General features: G+C 37.3%; 1 protein-coding gene across 2 annotated transcripts in view; it reads right to left on the minus strand.

Moving 5' to 3' along the window:
• Positions 1 to 11,850: 11,850 nt before the first annotated feature.
• The window catches only part of CHM (CHM Rab escort protein), a 211,662-nt gene continuing 197,317 nt past the window's right edge, over positions 11,851 to 26,195 (minus strand). For both annotated transcript variants that reach the window (XM_072626063.1, XM_072626062.1), the window contains one exon: positions 11,851 to 14,633. In XM_072626063.1, coding sequence (XP_072482164.1) covers positions 14,457 to 14,633 — 177 coding nt within the window. In that variant the 3' untranslated portion in view covers positions 11,851 to 14,456. The remainder of the gene's footprint in view (positions 14,634 to 26,195) is intronic.

Raw genomic sequence — 26,195 nt, forward strand, 5'->3', positions numbered from 1 at the left:
CTAGGCACAGACCTTTTATCTTAGGTTTCATGCTTTGTGAAATTATCTGAAAAAATACTTTTGAAATTATGTTAATAATTCTCAAACCAAATATGGGTGGTCTTTAAAAAAAAACCCCATTCATTCATATAATGTAGAAAGCAGGCATTTTTAAGTCTTGTAAGCCTTACTTTAGGTCTAAATTAGAAGAATAAACAAGATATAATGTTCAATTATAACAGCTCCAAGCTAATCTATTTAAGCAAGCTGTTAACACTGAAAAATAGGAAATGGCTAAAGGAACTGATATCAACACAGATGATCACTATGTCCTCCAGAAATTTAATTTATGTGCAGTGGAAATAGCACTGAAGTTGGAGTCAGATGACTTGAGTCCAAAATCTGGCTCTATTATTTACTACCTATTTGACAAGTTACTTAATCTCTCTGATTATCAATTGCTTCATCTGTAAAACTGAGGGGTATGACTAGGTGATCTCTAAGGTTCCTTCTAGTTGTAGATCTATGATCCCATAATCATAAGTAAAGTGACAACAATCAGGAAGCCACAAATCCTAGAATATGACTGAGTCAAACACAAATTTCTTGCTTTGCTAAAAAAGATATGACAGCCAAACCAGTTTAGAATTGAAACTCTTTTGCAAAAAGCTAGATGGAGGAAAAGTAAAAGCAATACAACTTCATGAAACAGAAAAAAATCCATGGAGGAAAGGGTGAGTCTACAGAAACTTTAAGAGTATTATAGAATGAAACTAGAAGGAAAACAACAAATAAATGAAACATGAAAAGGTTTTGTCAAGATTTCTATAATGATGTTTCTTCCCATCGATGATAGGGGAGTCTACATTTTTAAACTCTAACATCACAATCCTTGACGTGCTATATGAGGAAGTAGAAATTGCACTTGAAAGAGTCGAATCAGATAAAGCATACACAAAAGATGTTCATACTGGAATAGATACAACTTGTAGGTTTTAGAGGGGTCAATTTTCAAGATATCCACCCTTAAAGAATTCCATCATTAAAAGTATATCTCCACTCCTTTTTTTTCTAATAATAATAATGGTTAACATTTATACAATTTTTCTAGTAAGTTAATTAGCAGTAAACAATATTTATACACATCAAGATGAAGGGATCATTGGAGCATTAAATCGCACTAAGATTTTTGGGACACTGTCTAGATAAATAGATAAATGAAATCTAGAGAAATATGTACAAAATTCATATACAGTCACACAATATATATATTTATACATACACACATATGTATGTCCAGATAGATGATAGATGGTATCCCAAGTGTGCATATGTGAAAAAAAAATACACACACACAGATGGAGACAGATAAAATACCTACCCCACTACCTTTCCTAGCTTCCTTTTGTGTGCTTTCTTCCCTATTAGAATGTAAGCTCTTGAAGGCAGGCAATGTGTTTCTTTCCTGCTTTGAATTATATTTCTAGCATTTTGCACAGTCCCTGGCACAAAGTAGGCTCTTAATAAATGTTTGTGACTTGATTTGACAAGGCATTGGGCATATAATGATAGCAACAAAATAGTCCCAGCCCTCAATGAGCTTACGCTGACTGGGTAGGGTGAACAGAACAAACATAGATAAACATATTATATGATATGGAAAGAATAAAAACCTGATCCAACAACATTTTAAAAATAGATTTTAATGATAACTTGTTTTTATACTATCTAAGTTTCCTCTTGTATTGCTAGTCTTTCCCCTTCCCACCTCTTAGGGAGTCATCCCTTAAAACAAAGAAGTTTTTTTAAATAGGAAGAAGAGAAAAAAATTAGTAAAATTGATGCCTCAGAAAAAAATCTCCATTGCCTGTCTGCAAAGAGGTGGGTAGCATGCTTCATCATTCATCTTGCTGAATGGTGGTCGGTCACTGCACTGATAAGCACCGATAGGTCTTTCCTCTTGGCTTTACAATATTGTTGTTGTATCTATTCCTCTCCTTATTCCATTCACTTCAGTCTGCATGCAGGTTTTTTTGAAACCATCCCTTTCTTCATTTCTTATGGAAAATAGTATTTTATTAATGATGTCATTCATTCATTCAGACATTTGTTCAGCCATTCCCCAACTGATGAGTACATCCTTAGTTTCCAGTTCTTTGTCAAAATTTTAAGTTATAAATACTTTGACTCTTTCTTTGATCTCTTGGGGACAGGTGTGCAGAATTAAAGTAGTAATATCACTCAAAGAATATGGACAGCTTAGTGACTGGGGGTATTCTTCCAAATTTCTCTTCAGAATGGCTAGACCAATTCAAAACTGTTTTCCTACAACTCCGTCACCATCTGTCATTTTCCTTTTTTGTCCTTTTTATCAATCTAATGGGTAAGAGGTGTTTTAATGTGTACTGCTCTAATTACTAGTGATTTGGAACAATTTTTCATATAGTTGGTAAAAGTCTAGACTACTTTCTTTGAAAAATTGTTTATGTCTCTTGACTATTTATAAATTGGAGAATTGATCTTATTCTTATAAATTTAAACTAGTTCTTTATCTTTGAAATGAGGTATTTATCAGAGACACTTGCTGCAGAAATTTTGCCCAGTTAACACTCTTCTAACTTTAGGTCCATTGGTTTTGCTTGTGCAAAAGCTTTAAAATTTTATGTAATCAAACTTGTCTACTTTATATTCTGTAGTCCTCTCTATCCCTTGTTTGATGATAAACTCTTTCCCTACCCATAGGTCAGAAAAATAATTTCTTCCATGCTCCACTAATGTTTTTAAAGGGTATCACATTTTAAATCTTAGTAAGGTTTTCAACTGGAATTTATGTGATTAGGTCTTGCTTCAGTTTGAGGCATGAGAGGGACTGGAGTTCAACAGAAAGATTAGGGTTTGGTACATAGGTTTAGGAGTCATCTGCTTAGAGGGGAATAGATGAATTACCTAGGCAGAGAGAATAAAAGAGAAAAGGGCCCAGAACAGAACCTTGGGAGACAGTCATGCTAAAAGGGCTGGAGAGAGATGATGAAAAAGCCAAAGCAACTGAAAAGACAGAAGGAGAAAAACCAGGAGAGAGTAGGAGGAGGGTGGGAGGAGTTAACAGTGCTGAGTCAGAGAAAGGCTAAGGAGGATGAAGATTGTGAGAAGGCCATTAGATTGATCAATTAAGAGATCACTTGAAAGACCTTAGGAAAAAGCAGTTTCAGTAAAGTAGTGGAAATGGAAGGCATTTGCAAAGAATGAATGGAAATAAGGAAATAAAAATCTAAGCTTTAATTTTTATGTAGAAAAGTTCAAATTAAACTAGATAGGACAAAAAGCCATAAGATTCTTTACAGATCATTTAGTCCACAGTCAGTCAGTCACCTAGCATTTATAAAGCTCCCACAGTGTGTTAGGTACTATGCTAACTAGGGATATAAAAACAAGCAAAAGACAGTTCCTGCCCTCAAGGAGCTCACAATCTAATGCGGAAGACAGCAAACACATATGTACAAAACTGCTATATATAGGGAAAATAGGAAATAAATAAATAAAATAGGAGGAGGCACTACAACTAAGAGGAGTTAGGAAAGGCTTCCAGTGGAACAAAGGTGTCAAACTGGTGGCCTGGTGCTTACCTGTGGCCCACAACACTCCCAAGTATGGCCCAAAACAGATTAAAATATAATTGGGAAGTATTTAACAAAATAAAAGAAAATATAATCCAACACAGATAACATTAATGTGTCATTTTCTAGGTCAATATGCAGCCTGCAGGGATCTTTACTGCTGTTGCAGTAGTCCAAGTATGAGGCGATGAGGACCTGCACTAGAGCTGTGGCAGCATCAGAGGAGAGAAGAGGATATATTCAAGAGATATTGCAAAGATGAAACTGACAGGCCTTGGCAGCAGCTTGGATATGGGAGGTGAGAGATAGAGAGAAATCCAGGATGACTGAGGGCCTAGGTACATAACATTGCCTTCTGCAGTAATATGGAAGGTAGGAGTGGGGAGAGGGTTTAGGGGCAAAGATAATGAGTTCAGTTTTGACATGTTAAGTTTAAGATATCTACTGGGCACAAGATTAGATTGTCAGCAACTCAAAATGAGGGACTTTCTTTGTCTCTTTTTGTATCACCAATGCTTTAGCACAGTACATGTAGATGTTCAATAGTAGGTGCTTAATAATAGTAGGTGCTCAATAAATGTTTAGTTACTATTGAATATCCAGTTCAAGATATCTGAAAGGCAGTTGAACAGGCAAGACTGGAGGTCATCAGAGAGGTTAGAGCAGGATAGGTAGATTTGAGAATCATCAGCATAGAGACAATAATGAAACCATGGAAGCTGCTGAGATCACCAAGTAAGATAATCTAGAAAGGGAAGAGAAGAAGTGAGGGCCCAGGACACAGTCCTATGGAACACCCATGGTAAGTGGGCATGACATGGATGAGCAAAGGAGACTGCAAAGGAACAGTCTGATATGAAAGAGAACCAGGGACGAATAGTGTCATGGTATTTCAAAAATGCAGAGAGAAGAGGGTATCAAGGAAGAGAGGGGGATTAAAAATGTCAAAGGCTGCAGAGCAGTTAAGGAGAAAGACTATGAGAAAAGGTCACTGGATGTGGCAGTTAAGAGATCATTGATAACTTTGGAATGATAACATCAGAAACTGGACTGTGAGAGGTTAAGAAATGAATGAGAGGATAAAAACGCACCTCCTGTAGATGACTGAGGACTTTGGCAACTTGACAAAGGGCAGAAGAGATATGGGATGATGATTAGCAGGGATGGGAGGATAAAGTGAGGATGGGTGAGACGTGGCCATGTTTGTTGGCAGTAGGGGAAGAGCCAGTAGACAGGGAGAGGTTGAAGGTAAATGAAGGAGTCAGGATGACAGAGAAGGCAATTTATTGGCGCATACAGGAAAGAATGAAATTGCTTGTGCTAGTAGAAAGTTTGGCCTTGTCAAGCAGAAGGGCTATCTCTGTGTAAGACAGGAGTGAAGGGGGAAATAGTGGCAGAAGGCATCTGAATGATATAAAATGATGAAGAGAGGAAAAGAGGGAGCTCACCATGATTGGCTTCAATATTTTCCTGTGAAATATGAAGCCAGTTTCTCATCTGTGAGAGTGGGGGGAGGAGGAGTCAAGGTTGATCTGAAGACGGATGAAAAAGTTTGGAAAAGCCACTGTGGAAAGTGGAATAGTGAACTGATAAGGGAGGTGTAGAAGGATTGCCTAGAGGCAGTAAGGACCTAACTGAGATTGTGTAACATAAATTTGAACCCAGTGAGAAAAGACGCTTTTCTGTACCTACTTTCAGTAGCAAGTACTTATAAGTAAAGATGGGAATGGTCAAGTCATCCAAGGATGGGGCATGGCAGGACACAATCAGTAAAAGGATAAGGGGACAGGGACTTAAGAGAACAGTGGAGAGTTGAACTAATTCTTCAAGGGGTCAGGATGGGTTAAAGAGGAGAGAGGAGCTACTACTTGGGAGATGACCTGGAGAGAACTGATGGATCAAGAGATTGAAGGTCACAGTGTGAATGAAGAATATGGTTTGATAAGTGAAGACAGAGGGAGAGGTGGAAAGTCAACAGATTATGGTCACATAGGAGAAATAGAGAATTCTTAAACATGGAAGTAGTATATCTGTGGGAGATGGTAACATCAAGGGTATGATCATCTTTGCGTTCAGTTGAGGTGGGGTGGAGAAATTTGTCATTGAAAGTGAGCTGGTTGAGTAAATGAGTGGTAAGAGTGTTTAAGGGAGAGTCAAATATGTATGTAGGTGCGTCTGCATGCGTGTACATATGTATGTTGAAGTCCCCTAGTATCAGAGCAGGATTTGGGAAGGAGAGGAAAAATGTAATTCAGGTATCAAACTCATTGAGGAAAGAAGGGGAGTAACCTGGAGGTCTACAGATAATATTTACCAGGATTTTGATTGGGATAAAGTTTACCGAGTGATGAGGGGTAAGGAGGAGAACCTACAAGTGGCAAAGAACAAGGAAAATTCTAACACCCCTGCCTCAAACAGTGAGCCAAGAGGAATGAATAAAGGTGCAACCAGTACTGGAAAGGTGGCAAGGGAGGGTGTGTCATCAGGGACGAGCCAGGTTCCAATGACAGCTAGAAGATGGAAGGAGTAGGAAAGGAAAAGATTTAGGAAGAAGGGAACTTTGTTGCCTGTGGAACAGAGGGCATGGCAGAAAGGTGAGTAATATTTGGTTGGACTTTGGGGTGGAAAGTTTAAGGGGGATGGGGATAAGGAAGAGGGTGATAGGGAACTGCGAATAGGGTATGCATGATGACCCAGATGGGTTAAGAATCACTAGGATGTGTAGGGTATGAGCAGGTATGAGGATGTTCATCACTGAGTAGAAGGTGCCAATCCTTAATGAAATAATTAATAAGAACAATAAAAAGAGTAAATAAATAAGAATAGGTAATTCTCAGCTTATTAACTTTTATCTGATATATGCAATATATCTATGGTTTTAAAAGGTTACAGAACAATAAGGTATGTTTGGTTCCCAATTTTCCTAAGGAGGCAAAATATAATTCATTTCCACAGTATTATGACCTTTTTCATCCCCTAAATCCAATGAGATCTTCTCCCTGAGGGTTTGGAAGGTATTTTTTCTTTACTAAAATAGCCATTGAGGAATAAGTAGGCCCTAAGCTAAGATGATGCTCATCCTACCTCATCTCTTGCCTGGATTATGCCCAGACTCCTAAGCAGATTTCTGGCTTCCAGTCTCTCTACATTTCATTCACTAAGGAGCTGTCAAAGTAATCTTCTTAAAGCCTGTGTCCCATTGTGCCACCCTGATCAAGAACCTTCAGGAGTATCTGATTGCTTCTGTAACAAAATACACACTCCTCAGTTTAACATTTAAAACCATTTACATGTCTTTAGCCTACCTTTCAGGTTAATTTCATATTGCTTTCCCATACCATACTCCATGGTCCAGCCAAACTGGCCTCCTTGCTTTTCCCTCAACTCATCATTCCATTTTCTAATTCCACACCTTTATTTCTCCTTCATGTTTACAGAAGCGGACAGGTTCTATGGCTGGATTACCTGGGAAAGGGATACTTGGAAATGGCAGCCAGGTAGCCAGGTGATAACTGCAGATTGCTTACTTTCAAAGGGACCCGCACAAAGAATGAGATGATCATGGGAACAGATTGGGTTTTGCTGGAGAATTAGCTAATAAAAATAGTTCATATGTTTTGTCATTGAATACAAAAGGCAAAAATGATGTTTTAAGAAAAATGATCAATTAAGGTTAAAACTTTTTAAAAAAAAAAACTGTCCCAAATCTTAATGTGCTTAGAAAATAATTGTGCATCACAAGTAATGACAACAGAGGGACTACCCCAGGCCCTCTGGCTGCCTTCAATGGCAGTAGAGTCAATGGGGCAGATGTTTGCTTGGAGAAGGGAAGATAACTTACTGAGGAGCTGGAAGAGGGTAGGTTTGCAGGCATGACGTGTAGTAGAGGCTGTAATTTGGAAACAGGGCAGGTCGTTCGTGCAATGAATGTCAGAAATGTCAATACCATTAAATTAACAACCATTTAACATCTACAATATGCACTTAAGTGACTGCACTAGGTGTTGGAAGAAGATATGAAGACATTGGTTTTAAGGATAAGACCTCTAACAGTGAGTCCATTCAACTACAACCCTATATTTGTAATTTTTAGTGTGCTATCATCCATCCACAGGAGCATCTGAAGGAACTTACTGTTCCTCCATTAGGTCTCTGCAAGGGACACCTTCCATGACAGCGATAGGCACCTTTGGAAAGACATCTTTGGCAGACATTTGTCTCCCTTGTTATACCTCACTTGGTGTTAACAATCAAAGTGACATAAGTGAGTTTTCTTTGTGGATGAGTCAAGCCCCAGAACACTGGAGGATCTCTTCAGTGAGATTCATGATCATCCAAAAGAGGTCAGCCTAACAATTCATATGGGGATATAACTGATCAAGAAAGTGTCAACTGCACAGACTATGACAGAGTTTGAAAGGCCAGTTCCTTGAATTGGTACATCAAATATACGATGTACATGTACACATAGTACTCCTAAACCTTGTGAAAGAGCCATGATTAACATACAGATTATCCAAAGAATCCTTTTTTATGCCAGAGCCCTTAAATTGACAGGTTCTGTCTACTTATCAAGGATCCATGATGTTAGTGGTGTGAGTGCTCCCTTCACTAATGCAAATGGCAACCCTTCTGTGTCTTAGGAGATGGTCTTGGTTACTTGCCTTGGCTGAAAAAAAAAATCATCATCCTGTGGCAGCCCTGATCATTGGCCTCTCTGAGCTTGGCTACTCTGCCTCAAAGTCCGCTATACCAGGCAGAATGCTAGATTTTCCAGCTGGGGATAATTAGGTTCATTGACATTCAATGCTTCAATGGCACTGCCTTGGAGAACTCATAACACATTGAGGCAAAGAGTAGGCATAGAAGGGAAAAAATCCTACTTTGTATCGCCAAAAAACCCAACAAAAATCCTAACCTAAACAAAAATCAAGCCTTTTATGGAAAATAAGAAAAGAATAATATTACCTAGGGTATTATATATTGGATATGTGAATAAAAAAAATCAAAATGTCACTTTTCTGACTTTTCCCACATGTGGGGCACCCGTAAAGGGTCTTCCTTGATCAGCAAGGAGTCAAACTTACAGCAAGGGTCCTTACCCTGTTTTGTGCCAAGGATCCCTCTGGCCATCTGGTAAAGCCTATGGACCCTTTCTAAGAATCATGTTTTTAAGTAATGGAAGGGAATGCTAAATTTCAACTAGAGATTGATTAGTGAATAGAAAGATGAAAATTTTTTCCCATCCAAATTGCCCCCACCCTCTTAAAATCTATTGATAGACTCCATGTGGGTTCATGGACCCTGTCTACTCTAAAGGAATATTTCTTTTAGGGGTCAACTGTCCCATTGATACAAGGAGGATTTACACATGCAAGTCCTATTAGCATTAATACGAGTTACCAACATAAATCCCCTGGTAATGATAGGAGAAAAGACCCCCATGGTCTGCATGGATCCAAGTTCTAATGATTACCTGTCAAATGGCCCTAAGCATCCTCATCATGAGAAAGAGCAGACGTAGCAACTTACATGGAAAGGGCATTGGACTGTAGTCCCACAGCCAAACCTATGCATTAAGTGCACAGGGAAATGGCCTTCAAAGTGTGATTTGGGATGTTCAGGGTTAAACCAATTAACCAATGTTAAAAGAAAAGCCCTCATTAAAAAGAGGAATTCAAACATATCAAAGTACTTGTTTAAAAAAAAATGTGAATATCATATGAGCTCCAAGGTTCTTGAAGGATAATACAGCTACTTGTTTAAAAATTCAATTAACCTTATCTTTCTTAAACTTGATTTATTAATAATCTTAGAGATAAATGGCTGATTTTTACAGAGTCCTGCTATCTTCTGAATGGGTCCTATCTAACAAGTTTTAAAAACTACTTGGAATTTGCAAAAAACTTCATTTTGCCCTTTGTTTGAAATGTTTAATTTGAGAGCAAACCTCAGTTCAGTGAATGATTTAGGTACAAAAAAAAAAAATGTCTAGAGTCACTTTTGTCTACTACACTCAGGTCTAATATGTTTCTGATTCACTTCCATCAAGAAAATAAGCTGCCAAGCAGAGTTTTGGAGCATCCATGTACAGTAGAGCTACATCTTAGGATTCAGGGGTTACAGAGTTTCTATGAAGCAAATTTCCAACAGAATGAAGACACATGCTTTGCCTTGATCCTGACATCAGCTCTCCTTTGGGAGTGATGAGGATGCACTCAGATTGGCTATATTCCCCCAAAACGTGATATAAAGCAGACAGCTGCCAGGGGATGTAACCATCAGACAGTTAAAAACTGAGTTCCCTTAATGAGATAAAAAAGAGGGGAAAAAAATCTTTGCAATCCCCCATTTAATTTTCAGGTGTAGTAATACAAAAAGGCGAATATAAAAAGAAATAGGATCCCCAATCCTGAAAGGCAACAAGAACTGATTATTTTTTCCTTATTTCCTATGAAAACTTGATGCTATTTGTTCCAGGGTGCAAATGAGTTCCCTAATTGATTCCTCCTGATATCAACACAGGAGCATCAGCTGAGAATAAAGACGAAGAACAACACTGAATTTTCACTTCTTTTTGGCCAGCTGATTGGATAATTCCACTTCCCAAAGATAACTATTATTCAGCAACTGAAACTGGTTTTTAGGTTGTTTTTTTTTTCCTTTTCCAAATGTCTCTGTAAGCCAGTGGATCTTAACTACGGGTCTATGAACTTTTTTAAAAACATATTTTTATAACTATATACCAATATAATGTGCTTACTTTGTCATCCCATGCATTTTAAAACACCATTATAAGAACTGGACCATATATTTCATTGGACTACCAAAAGGGGTCCAGGACCCCCAAAAGTTAAGAAGCCCTGCTCTGGGCCTTTATAAATTGTGTGAATCCAGACAAAACCAATGCAACCAAAATTATAAAGAAAGCAGAAAACTGGGGGAAAAATTTTATAACAAGTACCTCTGATAAAGGTCTCATTTCTCAAATATATAGAAAACTCAAATTTCTAAAAATACAAGTCATTCCCTAATTGATAAATAGTCAAAAGTATGAACAGGCAGTTTTCAGATGAGGAAATTAAGGCTATCTATAGTCATATGAAAAAATGCTGTAAATCACTATTGATCAGAGAAATGCAAATTACAACAACTCTGAGGTACCACTTCACACCTATCAGATTGGTTAATATGACAAAAAAGGGAAAATGTTGGATGTTGGAGGGAATGTGGGAAAACTGGGACACTAATGCACTGTCAGTTATAAACTGACCCAACCATTCTGGAGAACAATCTGGAACTATGCCCAAAGGGCTATTAAGCTCTGCATATCCTTTGATCCAGCAATACCAGTGCTAAGTCTATATCCCAAGGACATCCCAAAAAAGGAAAAAAAAGACCTTTTTGTACAAAAATATTCATAGCAGCTCTTTTTGTGGTGGCTAAGAATTGGAAATCAAAGGGATGCCCATCAATTGGGGAGTGGCTAAACAAGCTGTGACATATGATTATAACGGGATATTACTGTGCTGTAAGAAACGGCAAGCAGGATAATTTCAGAAAAACCTAGAAAGATTTACATGAACTGATGTGTAGTGAACAGAACCAGAACATTGTACATAGTAACAGCAATACTGATCAATGAAGAACTGTGAATGACTTAGCTCTTCTCAGCAATACAATGATCCAAGACAATCCAAGAAGACTAATGAGGAATTATACCATCTGCCTCCAGAGAAAGAACTGATATTGACTGAATACAGACTGAAGCAGGCTATTTTTCATTTTCTTTCATTTTTTTCTTTTATTAGAGTCTTCTTGTACTAAATGACTAATATAGAAATGTTTTACAAAATTGCACGTGTATAACCTATATCTGATTGCTTACCATCTCAGGGAGTGGGGAGGGAAGAGGAGTGAGGAAGGGAAGGATAGATTTTGAAAATCAAAACTTTAAATAAAAATTTTTTAAAATGAAAAAAATAAATGGTGTCAATCTAAAAAGTTATGTACGTGAGAAGAATGAATATATGAGAGTGAAAAGAAATTCTAAACTTGAATTAGCTATTTATTAATAATAATGATTTAAAAAAATAACCTGACCTTTTGTATATAAATACACTTCTAGGGACAGGAAGACAGACAGAAAAGCAACAAAAAGACTGGTTCTTGTGATAATTGTAGAACTAAATGATATTATCACTTTTTGCCAAACATGTCACCCTAAGCATGTGAAGTAAATTGAGTCTCTCAAAAATGGAGCTTCAAAATTTTTAATTAACCATTCAAGTTTTTAATCGTGTATAAATTTCTTTTTTATAAAAACTGATACAGACTGCATGTAGTAAACTACAGGTGAAGATGTAGATTCTGTAACAAACCTTTTAAACATAGAATTCTCCTTAAAACAAATATTTATTAGCAGTGCTTAACATAGGTAGCCCCAAAAGAGTAACTTCTATTACATTCTGATGCAACAAGGCGGTTATGCAATGAGGTAAATCAAAGTCTATAACAAGGTTTGATGTCAACATGACCCAGATTCAAATTTTTTTCATACTTCAACAACAGGTGCGAGATTATCTATAACAGACTCAGGGAGCCCCCTTGCATACGTAATCCTCACCAAGCACCGAGAGTGACTGGGAAGGCTATGTCCACATAGGTTAAAGGCTAAAATAGGGTGTGACGTGGGTTAAGCCTTCCTATAGTACACCCTACACTGTAGTTCTACTGAGGAAACCACAAGTACAGTACTCTGAATTTTTTCCTATTATCTGGGGATACCCTGATTTGCTTATGGTTTGCATAAATTTATGTACTATAGTTAAGAAGCTAACTTAGGATGAATAAAATGAAACAGAACATGGGAATTAGTGCAGCCTACTGCAATTGTATTTAGACCCAATATTCACATACAGTAGAACCCTTTTATATTGCTAGCGTCCAGGGACAAAACTAATACCTGGAGCTCTAAGACTAACAGGGTTATATATAGAGAGATATATTAGGTTTTCATTGCATGCAGTAGTTGGTTTTCAGGGGCTACAATCTGACTCATGGTAGAAGTAAAACCACAGAACAAGCCATGTTACAAGGGGATTCTATCACACCAGAAATGTGTGACACGTTAAAATTAGAATAGCAGAATAGGGAAGATTTTGCATTCAGATAGGGAAGACTATTCACTGGTAGCAAACAGCCCTGAAAGTGCAAGGGGCATGGTGGGGAGCAAGGGTGAGAGAGACACAGCAAGGAGGAAGGTGTTAAGACTTCTACACTTCCTGGCTTCAAAATTACTTGTGCAGATTTACAATATTCTGCTCCTCCCTTTTCCCAGGGAGAGAAGTGATCAAAGCACCAGCTTCCTTCCTTGCAGATTCCTGTAACATGGGGAAATTTGGGATAAGTTATAGCTAAGGTACACAGAAACACGTGCTTTCCTATGCAGCCATGGCTTTTTCGAAGAGAAAAAGAGTAACTGGGTCAAATCTCATTACAATGAATTTCAAATTCTGGTTTTTTTTGGTACTAGAATCTAGAGATGCTGACTATTGCCCACAAAGTGGGTCATCTGCCTGGGCCTGGCAATCTTTTTTTATACACACGAGCATTGTCATCATAACTAGCTTTGGCTCTTAGATGTAGAGTTCTTTCTGTTACATACACCTTAGGATTGACTAACTGTAAAATTCTGTTCACTAGTTTGGGATTTGCTATGAGAAATGGAGTAGACTTAGATTTACATAGTATCTCTCCTGGTAAGAGGTCAAAGTCATACCTCCATGTAGTAATATCTCATTTGAGAGGGCATGAGAATTTTAGAACATTTTTTCCCCTGAAAAAAAGTAAGTTTTATACTCTACACAAATGCATCTTGTCATCATAGCATTTTCATCAAGTACACAAGGAAAGATATTATTACCATTTTAAATATGGAGAAACTGAGGCACAGTAAGGTTAAAGTGTTTGCCCAAAGTCATAAACTGGCAGATCAAGGGCTTTATCTTTGTCTCCAAGCTGTCAATCAGGTCAGGGATACTCCTGCCATTATCTCCACTGTTTTGTTCAGTACTAAGAACACACCTAAATGTTAGTTTCAAAACTGTCAGTGCTTCTGCTCCTAGTTATTAATGAGGGTTCCTGCTGAAGAAAAAGATTCCGAACAAAAGATAACCATTCTGCTTAAACAATATGCCATTAGCTAGTAATAATAAGATAGCTAAAGAACTCCAGTCTTTTGTAAACTCAGGTAAAAAAGTTTCTGGAAAACAGTAACAATAAGCATATCTTGGGGTTTCTACAGAATTGCAAAATATGGGCAAAGATGGTTTGCTTATGTAACCTTAGTTCTACTAAACTATACTTCCTTATGTATGTGTATGCGACTGGCCCACTCATGAAAACATTGTCATTGGAAATGAGCCAGGGACGTGTTCAGTATTCCAAAGAGCCAAGCCTTTGGAGAATGATTCCACTGGGCCTAAGGAAGTAGAGGAAAAACTGTCTGAATACTACACACCAGTTAACAATTCATCAGGTCCCTTAACCTGGACAGCGACTCCTGGGAGACAAAGCACTGTAAAATTCAGTTTGTTAATTCAAAAGTTCTGACATTTTAAAACAGAAAGAATATATGTGTTTTAAAAGTGTGGTTTTGACTATGTGCAACAATGCCCTTCTTCAAGGGGGAAGGGGGAAGAAGAAACCCTTCTGGTTTCTTTTAACATGTGATTTTGTCAACAAAAAAAAAAAAAGATGCGTGGCTATTGCTTTTCAGTCATTTTCTAACTTTGCTTGTATTAAGACAATTTTGGATGCTGAAGACGACTTTTCAAGTAGGGCCCCCTGTCTGGTTGTCATCTATTTTTCCAAGTGCTCTTCTGAATCTCCATGGTCTGTGATTTCTTCAGCAGCCTCTGGCTTTGGTGCAGGAACCTCTGGTTGCATACCATCTCCATCAAAAACAATATCTTCAGGATTTGGTGGAGGGGGGCAGAATTCTTCATTTGGCAAGATGTGCTGGAAAAGTATTTCAGCCTGTCCAGAGAAGAAAAGGCAACATGATATCTGGGACTAAATTGAACTCAGAGTATTTATGGAAGCATGCTTTTTTACTTAAATAACAGTACATATTCATCAAAAGAAACCAACTCACAATATTGTTGGTTATTATTAGAGCACAATTCTTCTAAAGTAAATGAAGTCTGTGTTTCCTCATTGCAGACTCCCTCATCTTCTCTAACCCTCAACCTTACACATGAGGCAACTTGAGATTAAGTATAAATTGATCAGATTTTTCAAGATTTCAAGGTCATAAAAATGCAGTTTGAGATCATCTATGAAATTTCAGCAGAGCCTGTTTTCCTTAGCACTACAACATCTAAATAGGTCAGTTTCACATATAATAATTCTAATGAGTCACTCCTTGAATTTAGAAAGGTCCTCCCAACTAGCTCTACCTTTTACCTCCTGGCTATCATTCTCTTTTCCTAGGGGTTTGTGAGCACCAAAAGTGCCAAGATTGGAGGAGATCTGGACATAGTGGGGCAACAGAATGAAGCAATTAAGTGTGGCAAGTCAATGGGGATACTGTCCTACATCCACTCAGGCTTTGAGAAAGGTTTTATGTGGCTGGAAAAGAAGCCCACTTCAGAACATAGTTTCACTGCATATATCTGTTTTAAATATTATAATGCTTTTCCATATTGTAGAGATTTCTCTTTGGCTCCCACACAACATACAAAGTCAGCTATTGGGTTCAGGTTCTTCTGGTATCCAGTCATTTTCAGTCCTGTCCAACTCTTTGTGATCCCTTTTGGGGTATTCTTGGCAGAGATACTGAAGTGGTTTGCTATAGCCTTCTCCAGCTCATTTTCCAGATGAGAAAACAGAGTTAAACAGGGTTAGATGACTTGTCCAAGGTCACACAGCTGGTAAGTGTCTCAGGTCACATTTGAACTCAGGGTGTTCCTGACTCTAGACCTGACAATCTAACCACTGCACCACCTAGCTGCCCCAGGTTTTCTAGAAGGTACGTAAAGAGAAAAGGGAATTTTTGAGAGGACAATGGAGGTGAGACAAAGAATGATGAACCCCTTAGTTTTAGGCATATTTGAGAGAGAGAGAGAGAGAGAGAGACACACACACACACACACACGCAGAGAGAGAGAGACAGGCAGACATGCAGACAGACAGACAGACAGACAGACACTGTTTTGGAAATGTACTTGATTCTTTTTAAAAATGAAATATTTGTAAAACTAGGTCTTATATAAACTAACATAACTAAATCTGATGTCCATAGAAATTGTACAAGTTAAAAAGTACAGTATGCTTGCAGGTCTACTAGTTTTTGAGTTAACCTTACTTATTCAACTGAAATCATGCTCTCAACGTCAATGCAACATTTTTTGGCATTCGCTATCATTAATTATTTTAGGAAGTGGCGTGTGTATTGATTATTTCAAGGAACACTGTATGAATTTTAAGATCAATTTACTTGACAAGGGATTGCTTTTGTACTTGGATTTTGAAATAACTACAGATTTTTTTTTATAACAAGATTACAAATGAAAGGAAGAAAGAAAGAAAACATGCATTTATTTATGCAACTACCATGTGCTAGGTACTGTGCTAAATAAAACACTGATACAAACAAAGAGCAAAAATGATCCTGTTTCTCAAGAACCTCACATTCTACTAGGGCATATACACTGAGAGTAGATGAACTGAAGGAAATCTGAAAGGCATTTGCAACTGTAGAGGTTTGGGGAAAGATAAGAAAATTAGTTGTGATAATTGTTTTGAAGAGTGGGAGAATGGTGAATCAAGTAAGAAGTAACAGAATGGCTGCAGTAAAGGCCCAGTTAACACACACACACACACACACACACACACACACACACACACACACACACACACACACGTATGTGTAATATTTTTCAAAGGTTTAAACATACAAAAATGTTTTTCCATATATACAAGCAGAACAGAAAAAGAAGATTCTATATAAAATCAAGAAACTCCAGTTCATACTAGTGTTTTTTTTTTCCCAAAGGATATAATACATTTTATATGTTAGTTTCAAAAGTATCTTGCTTGTCTGTGCTTCCTTCTTCTCTCATCTGTGCATTAAAAAAACATGTTTAAATGGATTTCTTTTTGGGTACCAGTATTACTCAACCCAGGGGCAGCCAGGTGGTGCTGCAGTGCATAGAGCACTGGGCCTGGAGTCAGGAAGACTCATCTTTCTGAGTTCAAATCCCACCTCAGACACTTACTAGCTGTGTGACCCTGGGCAAGTCACTTCACCATGTTTGCCTCAGTTTCCTCATCTGTAAAATGAGCTGGAGAAGGAAATGGCAAACCACTCCAGTATCTCTGCCAAGAAAAGTCCAAATGGGCTCATGAAGAGTCAGACACAACTGAAACAACTAAACAACGATAACTGCTTAACCCTCTTACTGCCTCCCCTTTCCATTCATTAAAAACGAAGATGAAAAAAAAAAAAACCCTTGAAACCAATAAAGCGCAGTTAATAAGTGGCCATTTCCATAAATGTCTGCCTTAGCACCTGTCTGTCAACCTTTTGTCAGAAAGTGGGTAACATACTTCATCACAGGACATACCTGGATACGCAGTCATGATATTGCTCATAGTTCTTAAGTCTTTCAATGTTGTTTTCCTTTCCAACACTAGAATGCTTGTACATATTGTTCTCTTGGTTCTGCTAAGTTCACTAAGTTAGTTCATACTACCCAAGATTTTCTGAAATCATTTCTTTCATGTATCACAATTTCTTTAGCCATGAACCAACTGTTTAAGCTGAAACCCAAGGCAGCCTTTAGACTTGTGTTTTTCTGTTTCCATTCACAATTAGGAAGATTATTGTGTTAGAGTATTCTCTCCCTGCTATGACCCTCTCTTAACCCTTTCTCTCTACTACCCGTCTGTGCTTATCTCTCTGCTCAGTCTGACGCATTTCTATTCCAAGCTGTATGTCTGACTGTTCTTTCAGATATAAGGAAGGTTAGCTTTCATTTATGATTTCTTAAAATACAGTGCCTTGGCACTATAAAAAAAAATCATGGTCTTCAGGAAATCTAATAAAATTGAAAATGATCTCTCCTTGGGGGAGGATTCTGGGAAGATGAAGGAACAGGTCCGAAAACTCCAAGTTCTCAAGATTTTTCCATAAAAGAGTTAAATAGTGCCTCAGGGTAGACAAAGAGTGGTAAAAATAAATAAGAGTATGGGCACAACAGGATTCATCCTTGGACAATCAGAGAAGATCTGAAGAAATACTCCAGGACAAAGTTTCATCCCTATGAAGAGTAAACACCTCTAGCCTAGGAACTGCTTAAACAACAAGTGGCAAGCCCTGGGGTTTGAGGGTTGGGAGGCTGCTTGGCTCTAGCCACGAGGACCTTTTACTTCTAGGGGAGTGAGGCGAGTTGGGTATCTAAGCCAGGGAAAATTGAGGGAACCCATGCAGACAAGGAATACCAGACCCAGTTGTACTGCAGAGATGTGGGGGCAGGGGGGTGAGAAGGAACCAGCACATGCCCGGTGAGTGCAGAAGCAGTGGGGCAGAGACACCATTGGCTGTGGGCACTTACAGGAGGCTGGGTGTCTTGGTTTTGGTTCCAAGTCAGAGGGGAAAGAGGAACATCTAAGGCCAGAGGCACCAACTCCCATACCCTAGGACTAGAGGCGATTACAAAAACTAAGCTACTATAAATATAAAAAAAAAAATGCATAGGCAAAGGAGAAAGCATCCAACCATAGAGAGTTACTATGGGAATAGAGAAGACTGGGGTTTGTCTTCAGAGGAAGATAATGAAGCCATGAAATTCTCTTCTACCCCAAAGAATAATGACAAATGGTCACCAGCCCCAAAAGAATTCATAGAAGACCTTAAAAAAGACTTTAAAAATCAAATGAGAGAGATTGAGGAAAAACTAAAACAAAAAAAATCCAAGAAAACAAGATTATGAAAAGTCAACCAATTAGAAAAGGAGATCCAGAATCTTAAGGAAAAAAAATGACATCTTGAAAATCAGAATTGGGAAGAGGAAGCCAATGAAGTTATAAAAGATCAAAAAATAATAAAATAAAATATAAAGAACAAAAAATAGAACAGAATTTTCAACATCTCATAAGAAAAACAACTGATCTGGAGAACATATCAAGAAGAGAAAACAAGAATAACCTGACTATCAGAAAGCTATGATCAAAAAAAAAGAATCTTGATACAATAATACAAGAAATAATTGAAGAAAATTATCCTGAGGCATTAGAACAACAGGGGAAAGCAGAAATTAAAAAAAAATTCACCGATCACCACCTGAAAAAGATCCTACAAGAAAAACCTGCAGGAGTATTATAGTCAAATTCCAAATCCCCCAGTTCAAGGATAAAATATGATAAGCAACAAGGAAAAAAAACAATTTAAATATGGTGGTACGACAATTAGAATCGCACAAGACCTAGCAGCGTTAACACTAAAAGACTTGGAACACTATATATCGAAGAGCAAAAGAACTGATGTAGCAGCTGAAAATATCATACCTAGCAAAATTAAGCATAATTCTGAAGGAAAAAAAGTGGATATTAAATGAGTTGTCAGACTTAAAAAAAAACCAAAACCTTGAACTTAATAGAAGATTTGCCATATAAGAGCCATGAGAAATATAAGGTGCACACCAAAGACTAATTACAAGGGACTCAATAAGAACAGATTTACCTTTCATGTTTGTAAATGTAAAATATGTGTCTAAGATTCTTGTTAATAATTATGTAGTTTGTAAGAAAGACTGGGGTAGACCTGATTATGATATGATGTTAAGAAGTAAAACTGTTTACGAATAGCTAAAAAGAGTAATTATACAAATGAGGTATGACAGGAAGAATTGACACATATGAATTATATGAAGGTTGTTAGTTGTTGAAACTTAACTTTCATCAGGAATGGGTTCAAGAAGAAATAATACGTATATATCTAGAAGAACATAAAAGTCTTCTAAATTCAGAAAGAAATAAAACACTAAGGTGATAGAGTGGGGGAGAGGATGAGGGAAGGATCTCTAGAGGGGAAGGTGAAGGAATAGGTTAAAGAGGAGTATAGAAAGGTGCTTAGATTAATGGGAATGGGAGGATAAGGGAGGTAGCGGGTAGAAGTAAAGTAGAAAAGTTAGGAGGGATAGGAAATAACAGACATGCACAAACATTAAAACAAAGATCAGGAGAAGAATTTGTTAGAGAAAGTATAGGTTTATATAAGCATGTATATGTGTGTGTGTGTGTGTGTATGTATTTCCGCACTTAACTGTAGCCTTCTGGGGAGGGGGAGGAAGGACTGGGGGGAAAAAGAACAAATTACAGAAAATTATGATAAAATACAGATATTTTAGAATTCTTAAACAAGGAAGTGGAACACTTTGAGTATATAACAAGATGAAGGCCAGAACCATCTCTATGTGGAGCTGAGGTGGGGTAGAGGAGTGGGTCATGAAAATTAAGTAGATTAAAGAATCTGGAAATTAGGATCTTTGAGGGAACATCAATATCCATGTTTCAAGTCCTCTATATGAGGGCAGAAGAAGAGGAGGAGAAGACTATAAGTCAGGCACTGAACTCTTTCAGGAAGAAAAGAAGGAGCATGTCTTGTAGAGTCAATATCAATCAATGAGTGCATTGTGATGGACATTAGGGATTCAAAGGCAAAAGTGAAAGTCTCGGCTCTTAAGTGGCTTATAATCTAGCTTGGGGCAGACAATGTACATACATACATACATACATGCATACATACATATATATATACATATATACATATATATATATGTTCAACATGTATATGAAATAGACGCAAGATGATTTTGGGGAAAAACACAGTTATGGAGACCAAGAAAGCTTTTCACATAAAGGTGGCTCTTGAGGTAAGCCTTGAAGAAAATTAGAGATTCTGAAAGGTGGGGTAAGGACAGAGTACATTCCAGGGATGGAGAATACTCAGTGCAAAGGCAAAGCAGCTGAATACAACATATGAAGACCAGTAAAATCTATATGGTTGGATGTACTGTACATATAGAAGGGAAATACTCTTTAATATGGCTGAAAAGATAGGTTGAGGCCATAATATTAAAGGCTTTAAATATCAAATAAAGGAGTTTGTATTTAATTATACAACTAATAAGGAATCACCAGAATTTGAGTAAGGGAATGACACAGTTAAACCTATAATTTAGGAACATCATTTTGACATCTGAGTAGAGGATATATTAGAGCAGGAAGAAACTTGAGAAGAGATCAGTTTGAAAGCTATTGCAATAATCCAGGTAAGAAGCAAGGAAGGCCCAAACAAGGGTGATAGCTGTGTAAGTAGAGAAAAGGGAATGGGTAAGAGATGTAGTGAAGATAGAAACAATAAGATTTAGCAACTGAGTAGATAAGATATGTGAGAAAAGAATTGAAAATTACACCAAACTTGTGAACCTGGGTAATGAGAAGGATGGTGGTACTCTTGACACCAAAAGGGAAGTTTGGAAAAGGAACAGATTTTGTGGAGAAAGACACAAAGGTATCTATGGGACATCAACCTGACATGTCCAGTAGGCAGTTAGCAATCCAAGACTAAAACTCAGCAGAGATACTAGATTTGGGAATATAAATCTAGGAAGCTTAAGCACAGAGAAAATACTAAACCCACAAGAGCTGATGAGATCACCAAGATGATGTATAGAGAGAGAGGGAAGAGGAGAGAGCTGGGTCAAAGACTTGGGGTATACCCAGATCTAGGGGGTACAATATGGATGATGATCTAGTAAAGAAAACTGAGGAATGACATGTACAAAAATATTTATAGCAGTTCTTTTTGTGGTGGCAAAGAAATGGAAATTGAGGGGATGCCCATCCATTGGGGAAGGGCTGAACAAGTTGTGGCATATGAAGGTAATGTAATACTATTGTGCAGTAAAAAATGATGAGCAGGCAGATTTCAGAAAAACCTGTAAAGGCTTACATGAACTTGATGCTGAGTGAGGGGAGCAGAACCAGGAGAACACTGTACACAGCAACAGCAACATTGTGCAATGATTAACTCTGACAGACTTAGCTCTTCTCAGTAATGCAATGATCTAAGACAATTCCAAAAGACTTGTGATGAAAAATGCTATCCGGAGAAAGAACTATAGAGTCTCAATGAAGATCAAAGCATGATATTTTCACTGTATTTATTCATTCATACATTTGTTTATTTATTCGTTTTATTTATTTTCACTTTTTTTTGTTTTTTCTTTCTTATGGTTTTTCCCTTTTGTGTTAATTCTTCTTTCTCAACATGACTAAATACATATAACCTTTATCAAATTTCTTGCTGTCTTGGAGAGGGAAGCGAGGAATGGGAGAAAAATTTGGAACTCAAAATTATACAAAAATGAATGTCGAAAACTATATTTACATATAATTGAAAAAAATCCCCCAAAAATTATAAAAATGGGAAAGGGTCCCACATGTACAAAAATATTTATAGCAGCTCTCTTTGTGGTGGCCAAAAACTGGAAATCAAGAGGATGCCCATCCATTGGGAAATGGCCGAATAAATTGTGGTATATGCATGTATTGGAATATTATTGTGCTATAAGAAATGATGAACAGAAAGACTTCAGGGAGGCCTGGAAAGACTTATATGATCTGATGCTGAGTGAAAGGAGCAAAACCAGGAGAACTTTGTACAGGGCAATAACCACAGTGCGTGAAGAATTTTTTCTGGTAGAATTAGTACTTCATTGCAATGCAAGGACTTAAATAATTCCCAATGGTCTCCTAAGGCAAAATGCCTTCCACATCCACAGAAATAACTATGGAATTGGATCGCAGGATGAAGCAGATCATTTTCTTTTGTATTATGTTTTGGTTTGTTTTCATGGTTTCTCCCATTCACTTTAAATCTTCTATGCAACATGACTGAGATGAAAATGTATTTAATAGGAATATATGTGTAGAACCTATATAAAACTGTATGCCATCTCAAGAAGGGGGTGGGGAGGTAGGTGGGGGAGGGGGAGAGGGAGGGGACAAAATCTAAGATATATGGAAGTGATTGTAGAACACTGAAAGCAAATAAAATAATAAAAAACAGAAAATAAAAAAAAACATATAATTGGAAAAAACCAAAATACTAAATATTTAAAGACAAACCAAAACCCAAACCTGAGGAGTGGTCAAAGAGACAGGAGGAAAACTAAGAAAGCAAAGCATCACTAAAGTTCAGAAGAGTGACTATCCAGGAAGAGAGGGTAGTCAATACTATTCAGTGCTGCAATGAGATAAAGAAAGATGAGGACTATGAAAAAATATAAAATTTGGCAATTAAGATATCATTTGCAACTTTAGAGAGAACAACTTCTATTGAATGATGAGTTCAGAATCCAAATGGCAGAGAGTTTAGGAGAAAGTGAAAAAAGAGAAAATAAAAGGAGCAAGTTTCTCAGAGTTTGAGAAAAGGGGAGATGAGAGTTGACAGCCTGAAGGAATGTAGGGTCAAGTTAGGATATTTTAAGGATAGGGGAGAGTTGTGCACATTGGTAGGTATCAGGGAAAGAGGCAGAAGATAAGGAGAAACTGAAAATCAGAGAGAGTGGGTGATTTTGGAGGTGATATGCTGGAGAATACAGGAAAGGATGGAAAAAGGGGTACATGCCTGGAGCTGGCTTTAGTAAAGAGAAGGATCATCTCTTCATCAGAGACTAAAGGAAGAGAGAATGGAGGATGATTGTAAGAGGCTGGTGGAAAATGAGCTCTCAGCCAATATTAGGTGAGGTTCTATTTTCTACACTGGTAAAATTAAGCATATTAATTGCAAAACCTCTACTCACATTCCCCTCTGATGTTTCATTCTGCTGGGGAAATGGATCTACGTTCTCAAAGGTTACACCAAACATTTATAGACACTTGCTGAATGAATGAACCAATGCATGCTCAGAGATCCTTCTCGGAGGGCTGGCCACCAGGGGAGCAAATGTTTCAGCAACAGGGACTAAATAAAGGCTGGATTCTGAGGGCCTATGACCTGCCTCTGTAGCACAGAAAATACCCCGACAAAGGAATATAAGGGCCTGGGAAGTATCTAGAAAATGTGCTTGGACTTTGACAAATTCTATAAAGGCCAAGTTCAGGTACTAGTCACTAAAGCAAAATATACTTCATTTTGTCAGCAGAAACCAACAAAGTATTTAAGATTTACTGATGAGAATACACTGGAATTAGATATCATTTTGTCTGCTAGTCCCCATTTGTTCATTAGTTTTTATAAATATTGTTTAAAATGTTATCAAGTGATATGAAGCTAAAACCTAAATAACAGTTTAAAAATCAATTATGTTTTAATAGCATATAATAATTAGTATCAATAATTGCAATATTTTCTACTGTGATAATACTTTGTTCTTACGATTTATCCTCTTGGAAAGCCAATTACCTCACAGTAAAAATCCACTATTATCCTTTAATTATAATCTCCTAGCACCACAGTGTAGATCATGCTAACACTACTCTAAGCTCCAGTTCTAAACACTTTGCAGTTTGGTTTCAAGTGGCATCAGTAGTAAAAGAAGTGAAACCACTAGTAACTGGCACACTGAGTAGTTGGAAATATTTCTGAACATCAAAACCAAAAGCCTTTGAGTATACAGCAACATGTAAATGAACAATATGGAGCATGGAGAGCATGGAGAGACCTTGAGGATGGATAAGGCGAAAAAAGAAAATGGGAGAGAAAGCCCAGGGCCTATGGTATGAAGGTCAACTATTACTAACTTATATCAACAAATATTTATCAAACACCTATTATGCAATGAACTTTTTTTACCAATGGAAAAATAAATATATAAAAGGAAAAAAAAACTTTCCAGTATCTGTACTCAAGGAATTTAAATCTAATTTGGGGAAGAAGGTATTTACAAGAATGATATATAAGAATGATCCAGACAAAGTGTTATAAGAAAATTTGAGAAGGAAGGGGAGAATCAAGGAAGGGGAGAATCAAGGAAGGCTTCGTGGAGGAGGAAGTGCCTGATGTGGGCTTGCATGCATGTAGACAGGCAGAGATCCAAAAGGAGGACGTGCTATAGGTATGTGAAAAGAGACCAACAGAAATAAAAGGAGAAAAACCAGAGTAAGACCAGGAAGACCAAGTCCATGTGGCAGGAACTAAGAGGGAATGAAAGTGAATCATATGAAGTAAGGTTGAAAGGGCCAAAATGGAGTGAGATCATAGTCTTCAATGTCAAGTTAAGGAATCTGTCTTTTGTCTTACAGATAATGTTACCTTGGTGGGGTGTGAACATGAAGAATGACATGGTTAGATTCATGTATTGGGAAGACTGTTTTGGCTGCTAAGTGACAGATGAATGGAAGTGGCGAAAAACTAGAGGTATGGAGACCAGCTATAAAACTATTACAGGTAGAGATGTTCCAAGGCAGGGATTCTTATCCTGGAATATGTGAATCTGTTTTTTAAAAATATGGGGAGAACTGTATTTCAATATAATTGGTTTCCTTTATAATCCTTTGTATTTTATTTTATACTTTTAAAAATGACTCTGAGAATGTGTTCATAGCCTTCATAAGATTGCCAAGGAGGTCTAGGACACAAGCAAGGCTAAGAATCCCCATCATACTTACATGAACTGATGTAAAGTGAAGTGAGAAGAACCAGAACATTGTACATAGTAATAGCAATACTGTAAGATGATCAACAATTACTGACTTAGCTATTCTAACCTCTATCAGATTGCTTATTGTCTCAGGGAGGGTTCAGGGAGGCAGAGAATTTGGAACTCAAAATTTAAAAAAAAATGTTAAAATTGTTTTTACATGAAAGGAGAAAAATAAAATATTATTTTTTTAAAAAAAGAATCCCTATCATAGAGGCATTTGAAAATCGTACATGAACTTACAGAGAGAGGGAAAGACTGGATATATAGATCTGAGAGTCATTTGCATAGAGGTAATAATTTAAACCAGAGGTGTCAAGCAGCCCAGGGCCTGCATGTGGCCCACAATACTCTTGAGTGTGGCCTGAACCACGATAAAGTATAATTGGGAAATATGTAATAAAATAAATAAAAATATAAAAAAATATATAAAAATTAATATGTGATTTTCTAAGTCAGTATGTGACCCATAGAGATCCTTGTATATGGTTTAGAGGCTCTTGTTTCTATCTGAATTTGACACCATTGATTTAAAACCATAGGAGTAGATTATGCTGCCAAGGGCTAGATCATAGCTAGAGAAGAGGGCTGAGAATAGACCCTTGGGGGGATATCCGCACTTAGAGACCAGAACAAAAAAGATGAATTAGAAAAGAAGATGAACTGTACATCATGAGGTCAAAGACAAAAAGACAGTTTCCATATATACCCAACTATTTCTAGCAGCACTATTTCTGGTAACAAAATTTTTAAAATCCACCAGTAAACAAAGAGTATACCCAATTACAGACTGGATGAACAAACTGTGGCATATGAATGCAATAAAATATTATTAAACTATTAGGAAATTAGAAATATGAAAAATTCAAACTTATGAACAGATAGA

The sequence above is a fragment of the Notamacropus eugenii genome, chromosome X (genome assembly GCF_028372415.1).
Source record: "Notamacropus eugenii isolate mMacEug1 chromosome X, mMacEug1.pri_v2, whole genome shotgun sequence".
NCBI classification, from domain to species: Eukaryota; Metazoa; Chordata; class Mammalia; order Diprotodontia; family Macropodidae; genus Notamacropus; species Notamacropus eugenii.